General features: G+C 33.0%; 2 protein-coding genes across 4 annotated transcripts; one reads left to right on the top strand and one right to left on the bottom strand.

Annotated features, from left to right (window-relative positions):
* The first annotated feature begins 2,796 nt into the window (after positions 1 to 2,796).
* Positions 2,797 to 19,793, top strand: LOC122008574 (bifunctional adenosine 5'-phosphosulfate phosphorylase/adenylylsulfatase HINT4-like). Of its 2 annotated transcripts, none has more exons than XM_042564343.1 (7): positions 2,797 to 2,955; positions 3,029 to 3,075; positions 7,778 to 7,854; positions 7,984 to 8,047; positions 9,664 to 9,741; positions 9,834 to 10,037; positions 19,551 to 19,793. In XM_042564343.1, exons 1-6 carry the CDS (start codon positions 2,821 to 2,823, stop codon positions 9,937 to 9,939), a joined length of 507 nt encoding a protein of 168 aa, XP_042420277.1. In that variant the 5' UTR covers positions 2,797 to 2,820; the 3' UTR covers positions 9,940 to 10,037; positions 19,551 to 19,793. The 2 variants fall into 2 exon arrangements, with proteins under 2 accessions (XP_042420277.1, XP_042420276.1); XM_042564342.1 differs by lacking the exon at positions 19,551 to 19,793 and adding an exon at positions 15,004 to 15,350.
* LOC122008573 (scarecrow-like protein 6) lies at positions 19,050 to 23,412 on the bottom strand. 2 transcript variants are annotated; one of them, XM_042564341.1, is made up of 2 exons: positions 20,698 to 23,412; positions 19,050 to 19,592 (listed from the first exon to the last, which is right to left on the bottom strand). In XM_042564341.1, the coding sequence occupies exon 1, from the start codon at positions 22,873 to 22,875 to the stop codon at positions 20,716 to 20,718; it is 2,160 nt and encodes a 719-aa protein (XP_042420275.1). In that variant the 5' UTR covers positions 22,876 to 23,412; the 3' UTR covers positions 19,050 to 19,592; positions 20,698 to 20,715. The 2 variants fall into 2 exon arrangements, with proteins under 2 accessions (XP_042420275.1, XP_042420274.1); XM_042564340.1 differs by having other exon boundaries at positions 20,672 to 23,410.
* Between the last annotated feature and the right edge of the window lie 1,592 nt (positions 23,413 to 25,004).

Below are 25,004 nucleotides of genomic sequence, written 5' to 3'. Positions count from 1 at the left end.
ATTGCTTTCAATATATTGGGTCAAATTAAAGTTTGAGGACATATATATAATAAGAAGAAGTAGAAGAACACATAGAAACTAGTTTTATGTCAATCTGAGGTCGTTTGATCCAACAGCCGATTTTATCCAAAATCGGTTGATGGACCAAATGCCTTGGATTGACATGCAACTAGATTTTATGTGTTTGACCAGTTCTTCTGATTATATTCATTCCCTCAAACATCAATTTAACATAATATATTGAGAGCAATTATTTTTTTAAACATGAATATATTTAAAAAATTTAATTCGTGTTCAAAAAATCATTGCTCTCAATATATTAAGTCAAATTAAAATTTGAGGGCATGGATATAATCAAGAGAGGTCGACAAATACATAGAAATTAGTTTTATGGTAATTCAGGGTCATTTGGTCCATCGATCAGTTTTGGGTAAAATCGATCGATGGACCAAACAACCTTAGATTCACATAAAATTAGATCATATATGTGTTAGCTAATTCTCCTAATTATATTCATATCCTCAAATATCAAATTGACTCAATATATTGAGAGTAATGATTTTTTGAATATGAATATATTTGAAAAATATAATTCATATTCAAAAAATTATTGTTCTTAATATATTAGATCAAATTTATGTTTGAGAGTATAAATATAATTAATAAAACTAAAAGAACACATATGATCTAATTTAATGTTAATCTAAGGTCATTTGGTCCATCAACAAATTTTTTTAAATATGAATTATTTTTGTTTAAATATTTTTTTATTTAAAGAATTATTACTCTCAAAAAAAAAAATATATATATATATATAATTGTTTTAAAAATAAATCTAACACAAATTAGAAAATATTAGTCTAATACTGTCTCAATAAATTAGATTAGGGTTTATTGATTAATAACTCAATTAGCCTAATACATGTGTCTCAATAAATTTATGTAAGTTTCATCAAAATGATTATATATGCTATAAATTTAAAAACATCTATTAAAAATCATCAAGATGATTTATTTTTTTTTAAATTTAAGTGCAAAATGATATAAATTTCATTATAATTGTTTAAAAAAAAATTACATTAAAATACTCCAAACAACAAAGCTTTGATCAGATAGATATATATATATATATATATATATATATATATATATATATATATATATATAGATTAAATTATTATTTATATTTAAATAAATTTTAATTTATTTTATAATAATTAACAAAATAATTTACATATTTATCATAATTTACATTTTTATATCATTTTGATTTTTCTTTTTTTTTTACTATCCTAATTTTCTCTCTATTATTCTTATTTCTATAAATAGTATTAGATTTTTATAAAATATTAAAGTTGATATAAAATTAAGTTTTAAAAAATATTTTTTAAAATATTATAAATTAAAAATATAATTTACGTCTTAGTTGAGATTCAAATATTAGATATTTGTCATTGTATTAGTGTCTAGGACACTTTTATATATATACTAGTGATCATGCACACGCGTCGCTAAAAAAAGATTTTAGCATTAAAATACTAAAGTAGAGTCATTAGTAGAGTTATTAGTAAAATACTTGACTTTTGAAAATCTGAATTATTTGGGTGTTTGAAAATCCGAATTGTTTGGATTTTCGAGTGTCACCCTTACGGCTTCCCTATGAAAAAAATTAATTTAATTTAATATTATACTTATCTTAGTAAAAAAAAAACTAAGAAAAGTATATTTTTTAACATTATTGGTCTAAAATATTTATAGAAGCTTCTTTGATCATAGTATTGTCAATTCTAAGATGTGGGACTAAAGAGAACTATATTTTTTTATATAAAACAACTAGAGAAAATTAATGATGAGAAAAATTCATAATAATATGACGCAGTTGAATCTCGAAATCTAGATCACTGATTATTTTGCTTGCAAAATTACTAATAAATCTTGAAATTATTTGTAGTGTGAATAGAAAAAAAGATATTAACGTAAATTTATTTTAGATTTCACCAAAATTAGTTAGTAAAGGGGAGAGATTTTTACTATTTAGTTACTAAAGGGGAGAAATTTTTAATAAAATAATAAGATATATATATATCTTACTATCTTACTATTTTATTAAAAATCTCCCCCTTTTATTAACTAACTTTGGTGAAGCCTAAAATGAATTTACGTTACTGTCCTTTTTTCTATTCACACTAATATAGTTCTCTTTAGTCTCACATCTTAGAATCGACAACACTATAATCAAAAAGTTTCTATAAATATTTTAGGCTTACTATTTTATTAAAAATCTCCCCCTTTTATTAACTAACTTTGGTGAAGTCTAAAATGAATTTACGTTACTGTCCTTTTTTCTATTCACACTAATATAGTTCTCTTTAGTCCCACATCTTAGAATTGACAACACTATGATCAAAAAGTTTCTATAAATATTTTAGGCCGACGATGTTAAAAATTATACTTTTCTTAGTTTCTTTTATTAAGATAAATATAATATTAAATTAAAATAATTTTTTACATAGGGAAACCGATTACAATAGTTTATTGCTGGGATTTTTTAATGTCACACTTGAAAATCCAAACAATTCGGATTTTCAAATACACAAATAATTTATATATTATTATATTACACACGCAACGTGTGTGTACGATTACACTAGTATATACATTAAAATTTTAAATTCATATATTAGCTCTGTTAAAATTAAGCACGTGTGATAAATTAAAATAAGGCGAAACCGTTCATGTCGAATCAGCTCCGGCGCCCGGAACCCGCTAACCCTGATCGCTGATATGAAGACACCGATGGCTGATGCGCAGTAACATCACATGGGCGGCGTCGACAAGGGCGGAATCAGGCGCGTTGCAATGGCAGTCGCTGGAGACATGGCGGCTCCATTGCGGTCGCCGTGCTTGTTCTGCCAGATGGCTCGGGGCTCCACCTCCGCTGATCTCCTATTCGCCGTCAGTATCTCCCTCTTCCTTTCGTCATTGGTTTTACTTTGTTGTTTCGTTTCAGATTATCTTTCATTTACAGGACGAGATGGTGATCGCCTTCCGTGATCTTAGACCCGCCGCCTTCAGGTGATTTTTTCCTCCCTTCAGCTTATTTAAATCTATTCAAAGATCCGAGATTTGGTAAAGTAACAGGATTTATGATAATGGTGATTTTAGACGCAACCTTTCTATATGAAACTTCTGATGGGATGGTTTTCTCATAGGTATATTCGTACTAATGGAACTTCTATAATAGCTTTAAACTGCTCCAACTTCAAAAACAAATAGTTGTATGAATTACCTGGATCTTCTAGAGTGTATGACTTCTTTTTCAAACTTAAAGCAATATAGGGCTATGTAACAGCTTTAACAATTGCAACATGGTTCTAAACTGCTCTAAATCTATAAATATGCACGCCTGCGACTTTAATAGACCATCTAAATTTGAGATCTACATTTCTTTTCAATATTAGGGTCAAGTGACATTTTTGTTCAAAACTGCTACGAGACTGCTCTAATTCTAAGAAATATATGCTCCTACAAGTTCGATAAACTCTCTGGAATATATGATTGAGTTCCCTTGACCCTCTTGAGTTGAGATCTACATTTAAAAACAAAATTCCTATATGACAATAAACTCCTCTAAATTTTGAAACAAAGAGTTCTATAAATTCACTGGATCCTATTGAGTGGTTGTATAATCTCATTCTCTAATTTAGAGCACTTTAAAGTCATGTAGCAATTTTAAACAAAATTTTAGACGATCTTAAATTGATTGAAATACAAAAACAAACAATCCAAATTCTTATGAGTTTTTGGACTCCTCAAGATGTAAAATTCACTACTGCTTTTCGGTGTTGAACCAGTTTCACAACTACTGTATGACCCTAAACTTCTTTAAGTTTTAAAACAAACAATGTCTTATGAGTTCCTGGATCCTCTTAAGAGTATAAGTGTGACTTGCCTTTTCAATTTAGAGCAATTTAGCATCATATAATATTTTTTAATAAAATTTCCATATCATCCTAAATTATTCTAAATCTAGAAATTTACACATTTACAAGTTGAATAGACTCTTTGCCCCTCCCCATTTTTAAAGGAGTTTAGTGTCATGAAACAATTTTATCCTAACTCCTTTCTACTGCCGTTCAACTCTTACATTTTCTTTGTTCATACGACTATTACCATTATTAATCTCTAGTGATTTACACACATGATACATTTTCTTTGTTCATACGACTATTACCATTATTAATCTCTAGCGATTTACACACATGATGAATGATACGATTTGTGTTCATGCGGTGATGTATAGATATTATGTGAGCATATAAGAGTTGAGATATAGTATTGGTTTCTCATATATAGAATTATTCATGTTGAACAACAACAATAATCAAGCCTTTATCCCATTAAGTAGAGTTGGCTATATGAATCCTCTTACGTCAATAGGCTCAATCTCCTACTATATCCTCATCTATATTTAAACGAATTTAATCATGTTTTATCATTAATAACTAAGTCTTCTTTGGTCTCCTTTTTTCTTGATTAATGTAAGTATTTATCATGGTCTTATATTGCCGGGACATTTATTAGTCATCTAAGTACATGTTCATACTATTTTAAACAAGTCTCTTCAAGTATTCCCTTAATAGGTGCAATCTTGACTTTTTCTAATATTCTAATTTCTTATCCTGCCCATCCTAGTATTCATCCCAGTATGCCCGCATATCTACTTTAACATCCTTATCTTTACAACTCTTATCTTGTGTGCTCTCTTTATTGCCTAATATTCAACTCCATATAAAATAGTAGTTCTGACCATGGTTTAAAATTTCGAGCCATGCCAAAGTTTCGGTCCCTAACTGGAACGATATGATTTCGGTATTGAATAGTGTCGTGTTGTGCCATACAGTTTAGCTAGTTTTTAATTTTGAAATATAAATGTTAGGAAAAACAAGTAAATATATTTTTTCTTTAAAGAAAATTGATATATCAATAGATCGAATTAAAATTGATAAATGATAATATATTACCTTTCTGATACCAAAAGGAGTAATGTGAATTAGATGGAAGCATGGGTTCTTGTAGGATTCTAATTAAATCAATTCACAAATTTTTTAATGCCTAGATTAAATAGTCATCTCATGATATTCAATATAGATATTGATTTAGATATTTATATAGAGAGTAATTAATATATAAAATTTACTATAAATTAGTTAATAAATAAAAAATAAATTATTTATTTAATTCATAAACAGTTTAACAATTTTCCTCATAAAATTTCCTAATATATCACTAATTAAATTATTTAAATAAACATGAAATAAAAAATTTAGATATTTATATAGAGAATAATTAATAGATAAAATTTACTGATTCCTTTAATAGTTTCATAATAATCTCATAGAATTTTTTTCTTATTTTTTACTTTATTTTATTTTTATTTAATATAAAAAATGATAAAAAATATTAATTTATATATAATAATTATATAAATTAATTATTAGTTTATTTAATTAATTAATATATATTTATATAATTCTGTTTATAAATAGTCTATATAATATGTATATTAAATACTATAATTTATATTACATTCAAAAATTAAATTTATTTAAAAGATTCAAATTTATTTTAATTTTTGAATTATTTATAAAATTTTAAATCGTTTTTTAATTTTAAACTATTTTAATTTATAAAATTAATTTAAAATTTAACTTTGAATAAATTATAAAAATGAATTCAAAATTTTCAATTAAAATATTTTTGTGTTTAAATTTTTAATAAAAAATAATAAAATATAAATTTATACATCATAATTATATTAGTTAATTATATTTTATATAACAATTAATTATGAATTATATATATTTTAAATAATATATTACATATTTATGCATATAATTTTAATTTTATTTTTAATAAATTTCAAATATGAATTTAAAATTTAAATATTTTTATTTTTTAATATTTTAAATTTATATATTATAATTATATTTGTTAATTAATAATTTATTTAATTAATTGTTGATTTATATAATATATATATAAATAATTACCATTTATATAATAATTAATTAGAAATTCTATATATATAATAATAATTATATATTTATATATACAAATAACATATTTTATAAAAATTTAATATAACACTATTATAATAATAAGTTTAATGGATCCATTCATTGAATATTTATCATAGTTTTAACGCTGACTGATAACTTAATGCAATCCACCTACTTTATCCGGGCTTTGGACATGCCATAACTGGTTCGTCACGGGCAGAGTTTGTTATAATAATAAGTTATAACATAAAATATATATTTTATTTAAATATAACAGTTTTAATTACAAATGTTATATTGAAGTTTTTACTTTTTTAATAAAACCCTATTCATTTCTCAATCGCGATTCTCCTTTACTTTCACCGATTCTGCCATTCGCCTTCTTCCCCTGCTCGCGATTCCGATCGCAGCACTTCTCTATCAAAGATGAGGCGGCGAGCACGCTTCTTCTTTGGTGAGGCGACGAGGCGGCGAGGCTGTGCACCTACATCTGGTGCCGGTCCCATCGAAATGGTAAAAATCGTGCGTATTGAGCATAACTGCTCGATATTTTAAACCATGGTTCTGACTGTTCTTTTATAAAACTTCACTTTAAACTTTAGAGATCACAAAAAAACACCAAACACCCTCCATTTTAATCATCTTGGTTGTATCTTATGTGAAACATCATCAATCCCTCATTTTTTTTTTTGCAAAAAGGATCCTAACCTCCTATTTTAATAATTGTCTTGTTACGTCTACTACTATTAAGGTTAAATTTCATATATTCTATTTTTACTCTACTAAACCTAAAATGTTTAACTTCCAATGTCTCTTGTCAAGATTCAAGCTTAGCATTTACTCCTTCACATGTTTCATCGACCAAGACAATATCATCTGCAAACAATATACAACATAGCAACAAGTGAGCTAGTATAAAAAGATATGGACTTAGAGTTGATCCTTAATATAATACTATTTTTATAAGAAATACCTTGGTTAATTCGCCTGGAGTCTTCATTATTGGCATTATATTTTCATACATATCCTTAATCATTTTAATATATATTATGCTAACACCTTTTTTTAAAATTCTTCACATAATTTCTTTTGGGACTCTCATAAGTTTTGTGTGGATCAATAAATATCGTGTGTAAATCTTCGCGAAGGCCACATAGTAGCTACAATGAGGTTGCGGCAACATCGTAGAGGCCTCCGCAAGTTCACTTCCGCTTTGCGGCTTTGTTGGTGCCAAAAGAGTATCGGTGCCGGTTTCGGACGGGCACGAATTGGCACCCCAATCCTTGGTGGCCACAAATGACCTGGTTTAGACTGAACTCAATTGTCTTAATATCTGAAGTTATCCTTTTTGGGTATTTACAACTTGTGAATAGGAACTTAAATATATTTTTTGTAAGTGATACAAACATTCCATATCAATTATATGCATGTTACTCTTATGTTTCATCTTCTATATTGTTGTTGGTTAATATGGATTCTTATACTTCATGGGTTTGGCATCGTATAATTAACATATCTTTTATGCAGAAGTATAAATTTGATGTGTTGAATAATATATTTTATAAGTATATTGGTTTTGTTATTTATATAAATATACTATATACTGTTTGATTATGCTTTTGTCTTGTTGGGTTTAATAGTTTATGACTTCATTTCTAGATGTTTATATTTGTTGCGTTTTCTTTCCACCTTACACATTGTTTTTTTTTCTCTAGGCATTATCTGGTGATACCTGTTAAGCACATACCCACAGTCAAACATCTCAATCGAAGTACAGAAGACCATCATTTAGGTTCGACCCTTGTTATATAACATAAAGATGCCAGAGAAAAAATGGAACTCTTTCTCAAAATATTATTCGTTGATGGATGTTCTGCATCAAGGAAAATGCTAGAACTTTTAATAAATTATTGCTTTGCAGTCAATCACATGCTGAATGTGGGAAAAACCCTTTTGGAAAGAGACGCACCTCAATCCAATTACAGGTATTATCTGAAAGTTCTGTACTTCCCTTTGTTTTGTGTTGCAATACTTTCTTTAACTTCAATGGTCAGTGTGATGTCCAAGTGAGGTTGGTTCTCTTTTACCTTACAAAAAATAACAATAACAGAGAAGAAAGCAGTTAGACACCATGAGAATCATTAGCAATACATAGGGGTAAGTTGTGGGCATGTTTGTTTAAATTTGAATGGTTTAGGGACAGTTTATATTAAAGAGTGGACGTCTGAGCTACTCACGAGCAAAAATATGTACGAGTTATTATGTAATTTTTAGACATGAACTACGATTTGTGTATAGTGAATGTGAGGCTTTGTGCAATGATATCTTTTTTCTCATGATAAAACCTCATAAGAAAGGCAAACTACAATTTGGGTAATTTGGAAACTTCCTCATCCTTGTTAAGCAGGGGAGGACTTCCAACTTACTCCACATCTGCAGGAGCCTCATTTGATAGACCACCATAGTCATTTAACTTTAATATACTCTTGTTCATGCACAAAGTTATGAGAAGGAAACAACTGAGAGAACTATCATACAAGATTTTCATTGGACATGACTGTTCATTAACAGTTCGCTTCCAAATGATTGAAATCTAATTAATCATCGACTCTATAAATGTTCTAGTGATGATGTGTATCTGCTTTCTTTAAGGTGGTAAGGTTATAACTCTGGAGTTGGATCATAATATTCCCATTTACATTTAGCTACCAATTTCATAGCCAGTAAATGAGAGACTGATCATTAGAATTTTGGAAATAGCAATATAAAAGTGGATCTATGTTATGGACCGTAGGCAAGCTCATGCAACAAATTTTGAATCTGGAGCCCATCAAATACAAGAGATACACACACGACAGATTTAGAAAGAAGAGTGCATATCAAGAGAATTGATTCAGCTATAATAATTGATTTTTGTTAAGGTCACATATCTTTTAGTTTAAGTAGAATTGCTTCTAGTATCTTTATTTTTAGTAAGAATAAAACCTCTCTTATTCTTCCTTTGTCGAGAAGGAACGTCAGTAGTTGTATTTAAATAGCTAGAATAATGCAATAAAGATTACGACTAAATTTACAAAAAAGAAATCAAACTGCCTAGATCAAGAGGTTCTCTAATCCCAACGGGCCTCAAATTGACCCTACCACCATAGGTAGTCAAGATCGTAAAACTAAGACGACGAAGATTGATTCCATCGATCATCCGATTAATCGTCCCATTTCACGATCCATATTCAAGGGCCATAACAATCTACTTAATAGGAAATTTCCCAGTCTTGATTTTCTACGTTTGTGAAGATGCATTGTTAGGGTTTCCTTTACGAACAAATACAAAGTTAGATCCATGTCAGATCTCACCTGAATCAACTCATTTATCCCCACAAACATGGTTAAAAAAGGTTAAGAAATTGAGTTGTTGTCAATGTTCGGTAGCACTCTGATTCCATGATATAAATGCTAAGCAACTATCAATAACTGCAGTTTCCTTATTAAAGATGTTAAATCTTTGAGTTTTTCATGTAATGTGAACTTGCCTATTGACCAACCGGAGATCGAATTTGCACAAGTTAGAATTGTTCATGATTCTCCATTTCTGTTTTTGCAGATTTGGTTTCCATCAACCACCATTTTATAGTGTTGATCATCTTCATCTTCATTGTTTAGCACTGCCATTTATACCGAGGTATAGTTACAAAATGTATTGCTTACAGCAATCTTCAATACTTCTCAGACTCTGTGGACTATAACTTAAAGGTTCTTCATTCTCATTGACAGTTGGAAACGTCTGAAATATTCTTCATTGGGTCATTTTGGCTTTATCGAAGCCGGTAAATTGTTGGCCAAGATCAGGCCTTTGTCAGAATTGTCCTCACAGTTGTGACATCAAAAGCAAACCGGAGGACATTATTTATCAATGAATAAGGGAGAGGAGATCATTATAATTCTGGTGGGCTGTTCTCTCAGATTGTACAAAACAAGGTGCGCTCATTGTTTTTAAGTCGTGATTTTTCATGCAAAAATTTGGTGTTCTGTTTTTCATTAATTATGTTGATTATTTTTACCTATTTGCTTAAGTTGATATTAGTTTGTTTCTGTTCCCATTTAATTGCCCAAGAGGGACTAAGAATTTTTGTTTAGCTGAATTAATTTTTAATATCCAAAGTTTTTTTTTTTACTTTTTCCCTCCTTATAAAAGCAAGGTTATTTGGATTACTTTTATGTTAATCAAATAGAGGACTAGACCTGACCCTGGGTCAGGTTCGGGCTCGTAACCAGGTCAACGGACCGGTTGTTGGTTGTCGGATGACCCGGGTCGTCGGGCCAAACCGGAATCGGCCCGGCAGGATGCTAGGCCAGTTTTGGTTCCATGCCCCCAAAACCGGTGAACCGTCGGTTAACCGCTAGTTTTTTTTTTTTTTTTTTACTGACCGGTGGTTCCTAACCGTTGGAATATCTGGTTAACCAACGGTTCCTAGCCATTGAGGGAGGTGGGGATGATTTTTTGGGTGGTTTTTTTTTTAAATGGTTAAGATCATTTAACCGTTTTTTGATCAATAACTATGATTTAGTGTCCGCTACTATCCAAACTCTATAAAGAAAGAGTTCATTTCATCATTTTCACACATATCTTCTCTACTCTCATTTTTAATTTCACATTTTTTATACGTTTTCGACTGCAAGTCTCCATTTCTACACATTTTCGTTTCCACTTTTCAACTACGGAAGGAGGCCGTGGAGGTTCATCATCTCAATCTTGGAGGGGAAAGGAAATAGTGAATCCGCACGAGGACCCTAATATTCAATCCACCAATGATGAGACCGAGCAACTTCTAATTCCGACACTCGAAACACAAGGAAGCAATGATGCAATTACTTCTGAGGTTCGAGAAATTCCTCCTCTAAAATCTTCTATTTTCACTAAACATTTTGAGAAGGTCACTCTTTCGTAGGAAGATTTGCGTGCAAAATGTAAGCACCGCAATGTTTTCTACAAATTCCAAGCCGACGATGGCTATGAGTCGTTGAATTGACACATAGAAACGAAGCACCCGACCGAATATTGACTCGACCGTTTTCAAACACAATTATCTAGATTTTCTTCAACTAGCAATAGAATTGATTCCGATTTATTTTTATATTTTGATAAAAAATTAAGAGAATCATTAGCTAAATTTGTTTTCGTAGAACATCTTTTTTTTTTTAATTTTGGATCTAAATACACATTTGAAGATTTTCATAAAGAATCTCTTAATCCATATGCTAAACATGTTTCTAGTACTATACTTACTCGTATAATTAAAAAAATAGTAAAACAAGGAAAAAAATTTAATTGATGAATTTAGTAAAGTAAATAATAAAGTTTCTTTATGTTCCAATATTTGAAGTGTTCATAAGCAAAGACATTCGTATATGAGTGTGACTTGCCATTGGATCGATAACTCTTAGAACATTTAAAAAAAAGATTGTTAGCTTATAGAGTTTTTAATGAATCGTATACTGCACATAACATCGGACAATTATTATGTTTAATTTTCGAAGAATATGGATTAACTCATAAAATATTTTCAATATCATTAAATAATACTAGTTTCAATACTGCTTGTATAGAAGAATTAAAATTTATTTGTCAACATGTTATCAATGGTTTATTTTTCATATTTGTTGTGTATGCTATATTTAAATTTATGTATTCAAGATGGATTAAAATTTTTAAAAAATCATATTAAACCAATTAGAACTGCAATTTCTTATTTATGGTCACATCCATTTATAATGAAACAATGAGATAAGTTTTGTAAAACTAATGGAACTAGACCTAAAAAATTTCCACGTGATGTACCAACACGTTGAAATTCAATATATCAATTATTATAAGATTCATTTGAATATAAAGAATTATTATGTTTATTTTTTTCATAAAATACTAATATTAATATATATTTATTTTCACAACAATGGAATATTTATAGTAATATTTGTGAAATTTTAAAAGTATTTAATGATGCAATCGAACAACTTTCCGTTGTTTATTATCCCACTGCTCATTTAATTTTAGAAAAATTTTCTCGTATTAATAATGATCTTTATCTTATAGGATATTAGTTATGAAAACTAAATGGGAAAAATATTTTTATGTTATTCCTGAAATTTATTTAATTGCATTTGCTTTAAATCCTAAATTTAAATCAGAAGTTTTACCAGAAATATTAATTTTGTATTATGACTCTTTAATTCCAAATAAAGATTCTTTTTCTCCTTATCTAGTTAATATTATGTATAATGTTTGAATTTATTTATATGATATTTATAATCAATATTATAAAATATGGAATACAATTTAATATTTCTGAAACACAACAAACTACTGGTAGTAATTTAAAACTTATAAAAACACAACTTTTATTAAAAGAACGGACGAAACATCCACGATGATTCTCAAGTTTCACACAAGAATTTGAGAATTATTTTATGACTTCTTTTGATTTTAGTAAAGCGGATAACGAAAATTTTGAAATCCTAAAGTGGTGGTTACAGAAGGCTCAAAGGTTTCCCGTCTTCTCCGTGTTTGTCAAAGAAATTTTAGCTTGTCTAGTATCAACTATTGCTGACGTTCAGTTCCCGTGACAACATATTGGATGAACGACGATCGACTTTGTCTCCCGATTCATTAGAAGCTCAAGTATTATTCGACGATTAGACTAGAGTTGAGAAAAGAATCCAAGGAATGCAACTTCCTGATGACGAAGTCGAAGATTTTGATACCAAAGGAATGAATACAACGGGAACGAGAAATGGAAGTGAGTAACAATGTCACTTCCTAATGTAAAAGGGTAAAAATGTAAAAAAGCTACGTGGGCTTTGATTCTCCTATACCCTAAGGGATATGTAGGCAACTTAAATTAGTGCAAGCCGTTTTTTTAATAAATTTTAATTTTTTTAATATAATAATCTTGAACCATAACGAACTGTGAACCAAACCTTGAATCGAACCGAACTGATAGTTTCGAATCGTAAACCGTAGCCGTCTTGGGCCGTTAAGGTTAAAGGTTGACCTATCAAGAACCGTCAAATCGTTTGTTCCGGACCGTGGTCAGGTCTATTGAGGACTCCGAAAATAATAACAATACTATGATCAGGCGAATAAATTATTTAATTTGTAAATCACAAATGGAGGATTTTCTTTGTTATTTTAATTATGAAAATATTCTTTTGGGGGATGAAGGTAAATCTGAGAATATCTCTTACACAAATTGGGAAAAACTAAATGGAAAGACTAGACAATGGGTGGATAGGAGCAATATCTTGACATGTAAATTATTTGCAAATCAATAAAAATTAATAAAATTGAGCAGTGTATACTTTCCTCATTCATCTATTCATAGTGGCAAAAGACGACTACGCTCGCCCTTAGCCCCCGCCAATCCGTCCCGGAATCAACACGGAGGAGATAAATTACGGGTGACTACTAGTCTTTGGAATAATGATTGGCGCATAAGGGCGACATTTATCTCAGCTATACCGAAATTCGAATCTCAGACATCATGGTGATAGTACCTCATGCGCTAGCCACTAGACCACCCGAGGGGACCTCATTCATTTGTTCAACTTGTTGGTGCTATGGTCCTTCCCACGTGGATATAGTTGGATCCCCTATTTAAAAACAAAGATAAGAAAGTTAATTAGTGCTGTGTATCTTATATACCCACAAAGCCCTTGAAAAGATATGAGAAAAATAAGAGAAATAAAAAAAAAAAAGACAAAGGAGGAATAGAAAAAACTGACAAAGGAAGAAAACAAAGCTAGAATTTTTTAAATAAAATGCAAAATCTGATGCTGAATCTTCTTTTACTCTTCATCATATTTTTTATGTTGGTCAAAATCTAAGTTGTATTTTGGTGAGATCTAAACTGCTCAATTTAATGAAATTTGTTAAATTCATCTCTTTCGGTTTAGTATTTGGTTGAATAGTTGGTAATTGCTATCTTCTAGAATTACCAGAGAAGAAGACTTCCTGCAGTCATTGTTTTTTCATATTCACTTGATATTAGTTGGCTTATGTGTCCATTAAATTGCACAAAGAGGGAGAAAAAGAATTTATATGTTTTTCCTATTTTTTTTTTGAAATCCAAAAGATTGTCCATAGATTATATTACTTTTCTTGTGTTAATTAAATATAGGACTCAATAAACAATAATAATACTATGATCAAGCTAACAATTATAGATTATTTAATTTGTAGTACGAATGGAGGATTTGTTTTGTCATTTTAATTGCAAAAATATTTTTTTGGACGATGAAGGCCAACCCAAGACTGTGTCTTGTAAGGGTTGGGAAAAATTAAACGGAAAGACAGTTGGAGAGATTAGACAATTGGGTGGATGATGACTTATATCAATAGGCTGTATTATCCTTGTTGTACCTTGACTTGTAATTATTTTCTTATCAATAAAAATTAATAAAATTGTTGAAAAAAAAATTACATGGATGTCCTATTTTGTTTTTTTTTCTCTTTCATATTTTCTTGTTATGTATCAGTAGTTTTTCCTTCGTTCATTTAGAAATAAAACTAAAAATAATTAAGATAGTTAATTTTTTATACTCATAAAGTCCGAGAGAAGAAGTAAAGAAAAAGGGAGAATTGACAAAGAGAGAGAGAGAGAGAGAGAGAGAGAGAGAGAGAGAGATTAAAAATAAAGATAGAAAAAGCTGAAAGAAAGAAAGATTTCTTTTTTCTCAAGCAAAAAACATAATTTAAGATTTGATGAAGATTCTTCTTCGCATCATATTTTGGTAAGTTGTTGGTCATGATCGAAGTTAGATTTAATCAATTTGGATTGTCCAATTTCCTATTTTATTGTTAGTATTTTAGTGAGGTCTAAACTTTTTAATTTGATGAAATTTGTTAAAATTCATCTCTTTTTTTTTTTTTTTTTTTGTATATCAGATAGATAATTTTCCTTCTAGTTCGCCGATTGGATAAATCCAAAGCACAATTATGTATACTCCGAAGTCAACATTCAAAATATTCATCATTAGAGCTGTTCCTTTGAGCGTTTTGCCATAGCATCATATCCATGGGGGTTTGAATTCATCTCTTTTGGTTGAGTAGATGATGGTTGTTGTCTTCTAGAATTGTTGCTAAAGAAGACTTGTTGTATCTATCATTTTTAATACGGGAGTTTTTCAGTGGGATAAAACTCATGGTTTTTGCCCTCCATATTGGCGAATTTTTCATGTAAAGATTTGATGTCTTATTATTTATTTTGCTAAATTGATTTGTAAAATCCGAAAGGTGTTTTGCATATTTATGACTTTCTTTTTACAAGTATTAAAGCACGATTGTCTGGGATTACTTTTGTGCTAATCAAATAGAGGACTCAGAGAACAATAGCATGTTCAAGGTGTAACAATTATAAATTATTCAACTTTGAAAGTCTTCAATTTTTTTTTAAAATTATGAAAATTCTCTTTTGGGTGATGAATGCAAACCAAGAATGTCTTACAAACATTAGGAAAAACTAAATGGAAAGGTAGTTGGAAAAATTAGATAATGGGTGGATAATCGCATGTATCAGCATGTTGCAAAATCATTATGATATCTAGACTTGTTAATAATTTGCTCGATCAATAAAAAATAATAAAATTGTCAATTTCACATGGATGTCTTAGTTTGTATCATTTCCCCTATGTTTTTCTTGTTATGTTTTAACATATCCCTTTACCTTATTCATCCATTTAGCTTATTGTTGTGGTTTTGTTGGTGCAATCAGACTCTGGTTTGGCTTGTTAAACAAATCAGTATGTTAAAAGTCAAAGAACTTTAAGTGAGTCAAAATTGATTAGATATTTGGAGAGACAAGAAGTTTAACAAATGTTGAAAGTGTGAAGTCCAAGTGTTGGCAAGTGAATAAAATTCTAGCAGGTCAAGATTTACGTAAAGTTTGACAAGTGAAAGTCTTATCTAGTCTTGGTGGATCTTAAGTTAGACAAGTGGAAGTTCTAACATCTTAAAGGGGGCATAAGACTAGACATTTGAAAGTCAAGGGTGACTAACAGTAGGTAGATGTGAAAGTCCTAGAGCAAGGCTTCTTGACATGTTCAAGTCCTAGAGGCAATGCCTCTTGGCAAGTGGATGTCCCGGAGGCAAGGATTGATTGCAAGTTGAAATATAAGAAGCAAGACCTTTTGATAAGTGAAAATTTTAGTAGATGAAGGTTGATTGATATAATACATTTAAGAAAGTCTAGAAGACAAAACTACTCTTTAGCATGAGAAGTCCCAGAGATAAAGCCTTTTGGCAAGACAAGTCTTGGAGGAGTGGCCTTTTAACATGAAAGTCTGAGCGAGATGAGAGTCTACAAGTGACCTCTAATATGAGTTTTGGGTAGACTTGATTTAGGTGCGGACTCAACCTTATAATTGGTGGAAGTGAGTTAACTAAGGATAGTTTGCCGATAAATAAAATTTTTCTCTTCTATTATCTAGCCAATTGATTAAGGCAACATCAGTCAACCAATAGTCAATTTTAATTGACTTAGTAAAGAGAATGTTTCTATTCATGGGTCTAATAATAATAATAATAATAATAATAATTAGGTTGGGTAACGTCAAGTCTTAGATGATTGATCTGATTCTATAAAAAATTTTCATCGATTATTAAGATAAATCAGGAAGAACGGTTTGATGATACAATAGAAGATCTAGAAAAAGGTCATCGATCTGACACAATTATACTTCAACAACTAGATGACCTAGATGTTACTATTGATCAATTCACTAATGACATGTCTCAGTTGATTAAGGTTAATGTTGCGATGCAGAATGCTGATGAAATTAAGTCAATAGTCAAGTCAACTAATCAAACCAAAAACAATAGGCGGCTGTTGAGAACAAGAAGAATATAAGAAGACAAATAAGAAGATATTTTAGCAGCATTCAAAAGAAGAGGTCTAATATTGTAATTGTTAATTTATTCTATTATTCATTTATATTGTCTTGTTCATATTTGGAAAGATGGTAAGAGATTTCTCTACCGCTAGAAAAAATTTAAGAAGGACAAAAGATAAAGGGATTTCAGGAGTAACTCACTAACTAGCTATAAGTTGTGGAGTAAGAACTCAGGATTCTGAATCATGTAATGACTGAGTGTTACTATTGCTCTTCTTTGTTTGTGTTTGATTTTATTTTCATTGTGTATTAAATTGTAGACATGAACAAGCTATTAGAAGTGGTTGGCTATTCATCCAACACCTTCCACATGGAGATGGTGGGATTCTCTTTTAAAAATAAAGTTAAAATATTAATATAATATATCTTATATACACATAAACCCTTAGAAAAGATATGGTCTCTCCTCCTCGAAGCCAAGTGCCTCGCCTAGGATACATTCACTATAGGTGAACTTCCATCTCAAAAAAACTTAATCCACCTTGAGTGAGTGGACTTTATCCCCACAAAGCCTTATATTTTTGTCAAGTGCATAAACATACTAGGGTCAAATTACATGTTGAAATACATTATTTAACAGCATGAGTTAAACCTTCAAATGAGGGACTTCTTGTCCTAAATCAAATTTAAAGCTAAACTCAATCTCAAAGTTTTGCAAAGGTTTACAAGGGTGTAAGACAAGTGAAGTTGGGATTTCTAAGCAAATGCAATCAACTAAAAAATGGATTTAGAGAGTAGAATGTTATGTTCAAGCTATAGACTATAGTAGACTGGTTTTGGAATTAATCAATTTTCTAGTTAGTCGTTGGCTACACAACGACTATGTTTTTTCCAATCAATTGATTGGAGGCTAGTTCAACTTATTAGATGTGGGCAAAATAGAGTTATTGGGGCTGAGTTGATAAAAATTCTTGGAGAGCATTGAGTTGGTATCCATGGAAATGATCATGAACTCCATACAAGCGTATACATTTCTCAAAGGTCTCCAAGGGTTTAGCCAACATTGAAGGCTTCAACTTAAGTGCCTTGGTACTATATTCTTAGTTACTTTTACACATTGTATTTTGAGAGAGAAATGATCACATGGAAACATCATGGGCTAGGATTGTAAGAGGTTTGCTCCATTATCTCTTGTGAAGAGATGAGATTAGTGGAATTATTACGGGTGACACATTTGGCCCATTATAAGTTGGACTAAGAGTAGGGTCTCCAAATCATATTAAATCTTTTGTTAATGTGTTTCTTTTGTGTTTATTATTTATATTGTGTATTCGATATACTTTACATATACAAACAGACAAGCACTTTTGAGTAATTAACAATTCATTTGCAAGACATTTCAATTTAGGTGAATGGCTACTTCCACTCTCCCCCTCTAGCCAAGGTTGATCTTTGCCATTATTTTTTTTATAGGACTATCATATTGTCCTCAAAAATCTTATTCTAATTTTTAGTATATATCCTAAATGGACTATTCTAAGGATACCTTTCACATAAAATGCTCCTAAACTTTATTTCTCATGAGTAAGCCTTCATAATCAATTATTGAGATCCCATCAAAAGACCCTACTCCAACATTATCCTTTTCTTCACTGTTCATGGAATTAAAGACATGTACCACCCCTTCTTTCGGCCAACCCATTGTTCGAGAATAGACATTACATGTATAATGTAGTGGTAAAGTTTTTAAAGGAATGAATAAGAAGAGAAACATAATTTGAATTCTAATAAAGATGAAAATTCTAAAAATATATTTGGTAGGAAAAGATTATCAATTTTTAGAATTAGTCCGATAAAATCTAGACATCGAGATTATAAAAGAAGACACTCTAGTACATAAAATTCTTGTCAATACGAGATCTAGAGAAGGATCAAATCATATTTGATTTATTATATACAGTTTTAATTTACATTATAAGAAATTATTTTTGTGACCATATGATATTAATTTTTACCGTGTCAAGACACTGAGATTATATACATATATTTTTTTAAAAAATACGACATTACATAATAGTCTTGAGTAGGGACATGGACCATGGCTCACCCAAATCCCACCTCACTTTGTTTTGAACTTTACAACCCAGACACAAATACAATGCCTTGCCCACAATCCAGGCTGTGATCCAAACACTACAACGGACTGTTCATTGTTTGATTGATCCCTCAGACACTCTCTCTCTCTCAATCAATAGACAGTACCAACTGCATGCATAGCACAGAATGCCTTGTGCTTTTGTCTTGAATGAAAGTGACTCATCAATCAGGCACATCATCATTGTACTGTCACTGTCACTAGCACCATTTCTTGGACATGGATGACTCCAATCTTTTAACTCAGTTGCTAGTTGACCAAGTCATGGATGAGCAAGGACAGTATTAAGCTATAATTCTAATCTAATCTAGTGAGCAATGAATAGTTTCATGGATCTGTCAGGTGCTGCAGCTGCATTCACTGAATCAGTGTGGCAGGTCACCAGGCAACCACTGCCATTTGATCGACTGTCTCTCGACTGCTCGGATCTAACAGGTCGTATTGTGCAGGAAGCAAAAGCTCCACAAAGAATGAGAGCATGATTCTGTGCCCTGCAAGAACAGAAGCCAACATCGACATTTCTGAAAAAACAAAACTACAGTGAAATTTGTCTACAGAGATTAGATTAGAAGATGACATTCTGGTAAGCAAAAAAAAAAAAAATCAATTTTTTGATCATTTGTAGATGAACTATTTTTGGCATATGCCTAAGGGGATAAAAATAGTATGTTAGGTGTCGAAGACTTAACTTTATTTAAAATGTAAATATAGATGAGGATAAATGTGATGAATGCTTATTGTTGTTGCCCAAGGGGGGCAAAATAAAGCCAAGACACATGTATGTTTCAAGATAAACTGGATTAATCATTGGGCCTGATAAATGTTTTGATCTTTCAACACTGGTAGTTTTTGCAGCATTCAGTACAGGATTTTTCCTTATCCAGAATTAAAAATGAGGAATTTGAGACCTCAGAATCTCAGATATAGAGAGAAATTTTTATTTTTTCAAGGAAAATGTATCACCTTCTAGGTGACTTACCTGGAGTCCATAGTTTTGCAATGGCTGGTGGCTGAAACATCAGTTTAGTATTTCATCCCTATAGACCTGAAGATCACACTAGCATGGAGACGAGACTGACGACTGGTTTACACAACAAACTCTTTTAACAATTTAGTCATCGCAAATACAACTTAGGCAGTGTTTGCCCTTCTCTAACTGTTCACTCGACTTCATATGCTGATATTCACTTCTTCCTTCTTTTATGTTTCAGTTCTTCATTAAATAAAAGAGTTCAGTCATCAGTGACTCTTGTTTCTCCTCGACAGAAACCAGGCTCTAATTTGGAAGAATCAGTTGTGACTATCTAATCTTTCTAACAAAGTATTTTCCTCCTTAGCAATGAATTCTTATGAGCTAGCTAACTACAATGATAGGACATGTATCGATCACTTAAAGTTTAAACTAAAACACAAAACAGTAACCCTAGTGTATCAAAATCTTGAAAGATTGCCCAATAGAATCATGAGAATTAAGATGGTAAACATTAGCAGAATACAACATAACATCGAAAGAGATTACAGATCCTAATGAAGTATGAGTAACTAAGAGCCAGGTTTTTTGTAGGTTTACCAGAATAAGGTACAAGGATAACATGCCTGTAGTCTGGTAGTTCTTCAGCACCTCCAAGCTGACACAGACACGAGCTCCTTCTGCTGCCAGTATAGTAAAATTGAAGCTTGGCGCTTGTCGACATGAAATCCTCTAACAGGTACCCTCTTCAGAAGGCATTCGGCCTGTGTCTTCGTAAACTCGCTGAATTGTATGGGTACAAAACCTGTGGCAGTAAAGTATGTTTGCCAAGGGAGAATTTTGTTGGCAATTCGGTGCCGTCCAAGAACACAATTCTCTATCCTTGGCTGTAGATGGAACTTCTCAATGTTGCTAACCACATCTTGGTCGGTTCCAGATGCGTCAATGGATTCGATAAGCGCCATGAAAGATTGAAAAGCATGGACAAAATGCTGAAAGAATGACAGGTCGGTCCTCTCACACCCCTGGTCGATTGAAACAACAATCTTCGGGGAGAGCTGTTTAATCAGATGAAGAAGAGTCATGAAGGAGAGGTTGGCAGAGCCTACAGGGAGGTTCACAGCGACAGCTTCACCACTGATCCCAAGTAGCTGCAAGGGATCGAATGAATCGAGGCTATAGACGTTAAACTCGAACGGAATCTTAAGGTCACTTGCTAAATTAGTGAGGTTGTCCTGGACAAGGCAGAGCTCCAAGTGGTTACAGGAGGACAGTGACAAGAAGACTGTGATTTTGAGCAGCCGCACCGGACTTGCGGCGGAGGAATGCCTTTGGGCCAGTTCCTGCATGAAGGAAGACCATTGCCCGCCGTATCCAATATCAAAGTCGACGATATGAATCCGATCGGAACCATTAAGCTCCTCGAGGAGGGCCTGGATGCAGGTGAAGTTCGAAAATTGGATCGAGGGGGAGACCTCAGAAAATGCCTTGTAAGCACTGAGCTTGTGCACAATGTCCCATTGAGTGGCCGGAGGAGAAGTCAAAGGGAGAGCAGAATTAAGTCCATTAGAGAGGATCAGCTGCAATGCCTCCTTGAAGTAAAAAGCACAACGATTGAGAGGTTTCCCTGAGGGAGAGGGAAGCTGGTGATTGAGCCGCGTCAATATCCCCTGCGCGCCGACTGAATTGCCGGCTTCCACCATCTTGGCAGCCTCAAACAGTAGGTTGGCTAATGACTGTTGTTGCTGCTGCTGGCCGGTTGGCGGCGCTGGCGGCTTCACGAACATTTGCCGGAGATGAGGAAGAGGAAAGCTAGGGGTTTCCTTCTGCATCTGCTGCGGCGGCTGCTGCAGTTGAGGCAGCGGTTGGTGGCGTTTGGGCTGGATGGAGAAGAATAGCTGCGGTAGCTGCTGGCACTCCCTTTGTCCGGCATCGAGGAAGAAAGGCGACGAACTCAGGTTGGTTGATGGCCGCCGGTTGGCGTCCTCCTGACAGAGATCTGGCAATAGAGAGAGCGGCACAGAGAGGGAGTTGCTGGCAGCCGCCATAGGGAAGAACTGAGCGCCGGTGCCAACGGTGGCGCTTTTTTTGTCGGTGCTTGCTAAGGGAGGAGACGCCCAGCTGTTACTGCTCCAGGCACCGCCGGAAGTGATGCTAGAGGCTAAAGTAGAAGGCCCAACAACGGAAGCCGAGGCGGAGAGCTCGTTCCTGCTCCTTCCCAGCGACTCGAGCCCAAAGGCAGGGTAGAGATCACCGAACCCTAATCCAGCACTAACTCCGTCAAAATCCGCCAGCTCATGGCAGAGGAGCTGCTGCTTAATCCCAGCAGCGGAGGGGCCACCGACATCGCTCATTACCCATCGGAGAAAGGCTTGCTCCCGGATGGGGTAGGCCGTGGAAGCCTCCGACAGCATCGCCTGCCAGTCGTCGATTCCAAGACTGCACTTTTCACCTCCGGCTACAAAGCCCATGCCTAGCCCGGGCGGAGTCGGCTCCAATTCGCCCGACCATTCCTCCTTCCCCGCCGCGCTTCCTCCGCCCCCTTCGGCGGCGGCGTTGCCGGAGGCCGCCGCCACTCCGGCGGTGTCGAAGGAACAGTCGCTGACCAGGGAGGAAGACAGTGTGACCGTGGAGGTGGGGGGACTAGGGCTACGGTAACCGAGCACCGATCTTGGCTCCACCACGTCTTGGATCGCAAACTCCAATCGGTTATCCAACCAGAAAAGAACCTGATTTCCCTCAGACGTCGCCGCCGCTGCTTCAAAACCACTCTTCCCCTGGACACGAAAGGGGAACCCCCTCATCTACTGCAAGAAGCCAGATCCAACTCCTCCTCCCGTCTTCACTCCAACGTCAAAAAAAGAAAAAAATTTCGAGAGCCGGAACAGCAGAAGCCGGACGAACAAGAAATCCCTACTTCGTCCCGCCTCATCCACAAGATACGCCGTCCATTTCAAAGGAGACGAACGCGGAAGCTTTTGCTGTTGTTCTTTACCCCTTCCCCTTCCATACCTTTCGTAATCGTCTGCAACACCATCTTTCCACCCGACTGGTTTGAAATCGCCGCCTTTTTCTGCAAGTTTTTTTTCCCTCTGCTCGAATCCGCCTCTCCAATTTCTCCCTTTATCCTCCTCTTCTCGGATTGCAATTGCTGCGTTCCCAGTCCCACCACCGTAAAAATCCTTCCTTTTTCCGCGATTTCTTGTACCCTTGGCGCTCTACAATCACGCAGTCGCCCAATTCGAGCGAGCCTCGCTGCGTAATTACGATGCGGATGGGAAAACAGTGTTAAAAACTTTTCCGGTTTATTTGCGGGACTGATATTCGCAAGGGTGTTTTGGTCCTTAAACCGGCACCGCTTTTTGTGCAACTTAATAATATTTTAATTTCCCTTTTATAAAATTATCAAATAAATATTTTATTATATTTTTATTTAAGAATACCTTCTCTTTAACCTAGCACTATAATATAATAAAATATAATATTCACTCTTATCAAAATTATTATACATAAAGTATTATTTATTAATTTAATTAAAATGTTTAAACTATATTAAAATTATTTTAACAAGATCAAAATCACTTTAAAATTTTTTGTATCATTTACTTATTAATTATATAATGTTGTATTAGTTGTTATAATAGTTATAGAAACTACTAGATAGCTGTTAAATAACAATTACCTAGATAGCTACAATAGTATTATAATAGCGTTGTATGAGTTATTATAATTAATCTGGTGATAAGGAGCGGGGGCCCACAGAGAAAGGGGTTAATGGTAAGAAAGAGTCAAAGGTCCGGCCGAGCAGGGAGGAAGTTAAAGATTCGACCGAGCAGGGAGGAAGTCAAAGGTTCGGCCGAGCAGGGAGAAATCTCTTGGCCGACCGGCCTGGGTAGACCCCGAACCGGCATGAAGACAGCTCGACCTCGGGTCGAGCTTCCGACATGCTTTCTGACACAATCATTCCAAGGTATGCTTTGGGGAACGTGCACACTTTGGAAAGCATGCACGCGCCTCTCCGGGGTCCTATATAAAGACCACCGGACTTTGACGGAGGTATGATTTCTCTCATATTCTACTATAGCCACAGTGTTTATTCAGCATCTTCTTGCCATCGCCTGACTTGAGCTTCCATTGACTCAGTGTGCGGACAAGAACAATAATGTTATATAGCTACTAAATAGTTGCTATTAAAATTTTTAAAAAAAAATTTCACTAAGTTAAAATAATTTTAATAGAGTTTAAGTGATTTGACCAAGTTGATAAAAAAATTATTTTAATGTAATATATTCTATTTATAATAATTTTGATTCGAGTGGGCGTTATATTTTATCATATTGCAGTAGTTATAAAGTAGCTATTATACATTTAATAGTTATAGAATAGTTGTTATACGTTGTAATAGCTAATCGTAGTTATTAAAATATTTTTGAAATTAAGGGTATTTTTAGAATAAAAAATATGACAAGTGTATATTTGATGATTTTTAAAAAAGAACATTTATTTGATGATTTACATTTTATTTTAGTTTTTTATTATTTAGGGTATTAGGATTTCTTTTTGTCCTTCAATAATGGGAGATGGGAGACTTAGATTTTGATAAATGATCGGTCAATTTGATAAATGATGTAATTAGACGAAAATAGAGAGTTGATGATGGTGATGAAACAAAACAATGAAAGCTTTAGATGACAAATAACTATATTTGATAAAACAAACAATGAAAGCTTTGGAAGAAAAAAATAATAATGTTTTATTTTTTAAAAAAAGACCGAGATAAAGAAGATTAATGAGTATGAAGAAGAGAAGAGAAAATTAAACTCTATTTCCCAAAACAAATAACTATATTTGCTAAGCTTGATAGATAGACAAGATATTATATTCATTAATAAGGAAGAGATTTGTGTAGCTAGGGAAATTTCTCCAATCAAGG

This window comes from Zingiber officinale, chromosome 8A (assembly GCF_018446385.1).
Source record: "Zingiber officinale cultivar Zhangliang chromosome 8A, Zo_v1.1, whole genome shotgun sequence".
Lineage (NCBI taxonomy): Eukaryota > Viridiplantae > Streptophyta > Magnoliopsida > Zingiberales > Zingiberaceae > Zingiber > Zingiber officinale.
Note: the sequence above shows the minus strand (reverse complement) of the source record. Positions and strands in the feature narration are given on the sequence as shown.

Coding starts and splice junctions, on each gene's coding strand:
- LOC122008574 (XM_042564343.1), top strand. CDS start 2,821: ATGGGCGGCGTCGACAAGGGCGGAATCAGGCGCGTTGCAATGGCAGTC. Junction 7,855..7,983: donor TACAGAAGACCATCATTTAG/GTTCGACCCTTG, acceptor ATTGCTTTGCAG/TCAATCACATGCTGAATGTG. Junction 9,742..9,833: donor GCACTGCCATTTATACCGAG/GTATAGTTACAA, acceptor TCTCATTGACAG/TTGGAAACGTCTGAAATATT.
- LOC122008573 (XM_042564341.1), bottom strand. CDS start 22,875: ATGAGGGGGTTCCCCTTTCGTGTCCAGGGGAAGAGTGGTTTTGAAGCA.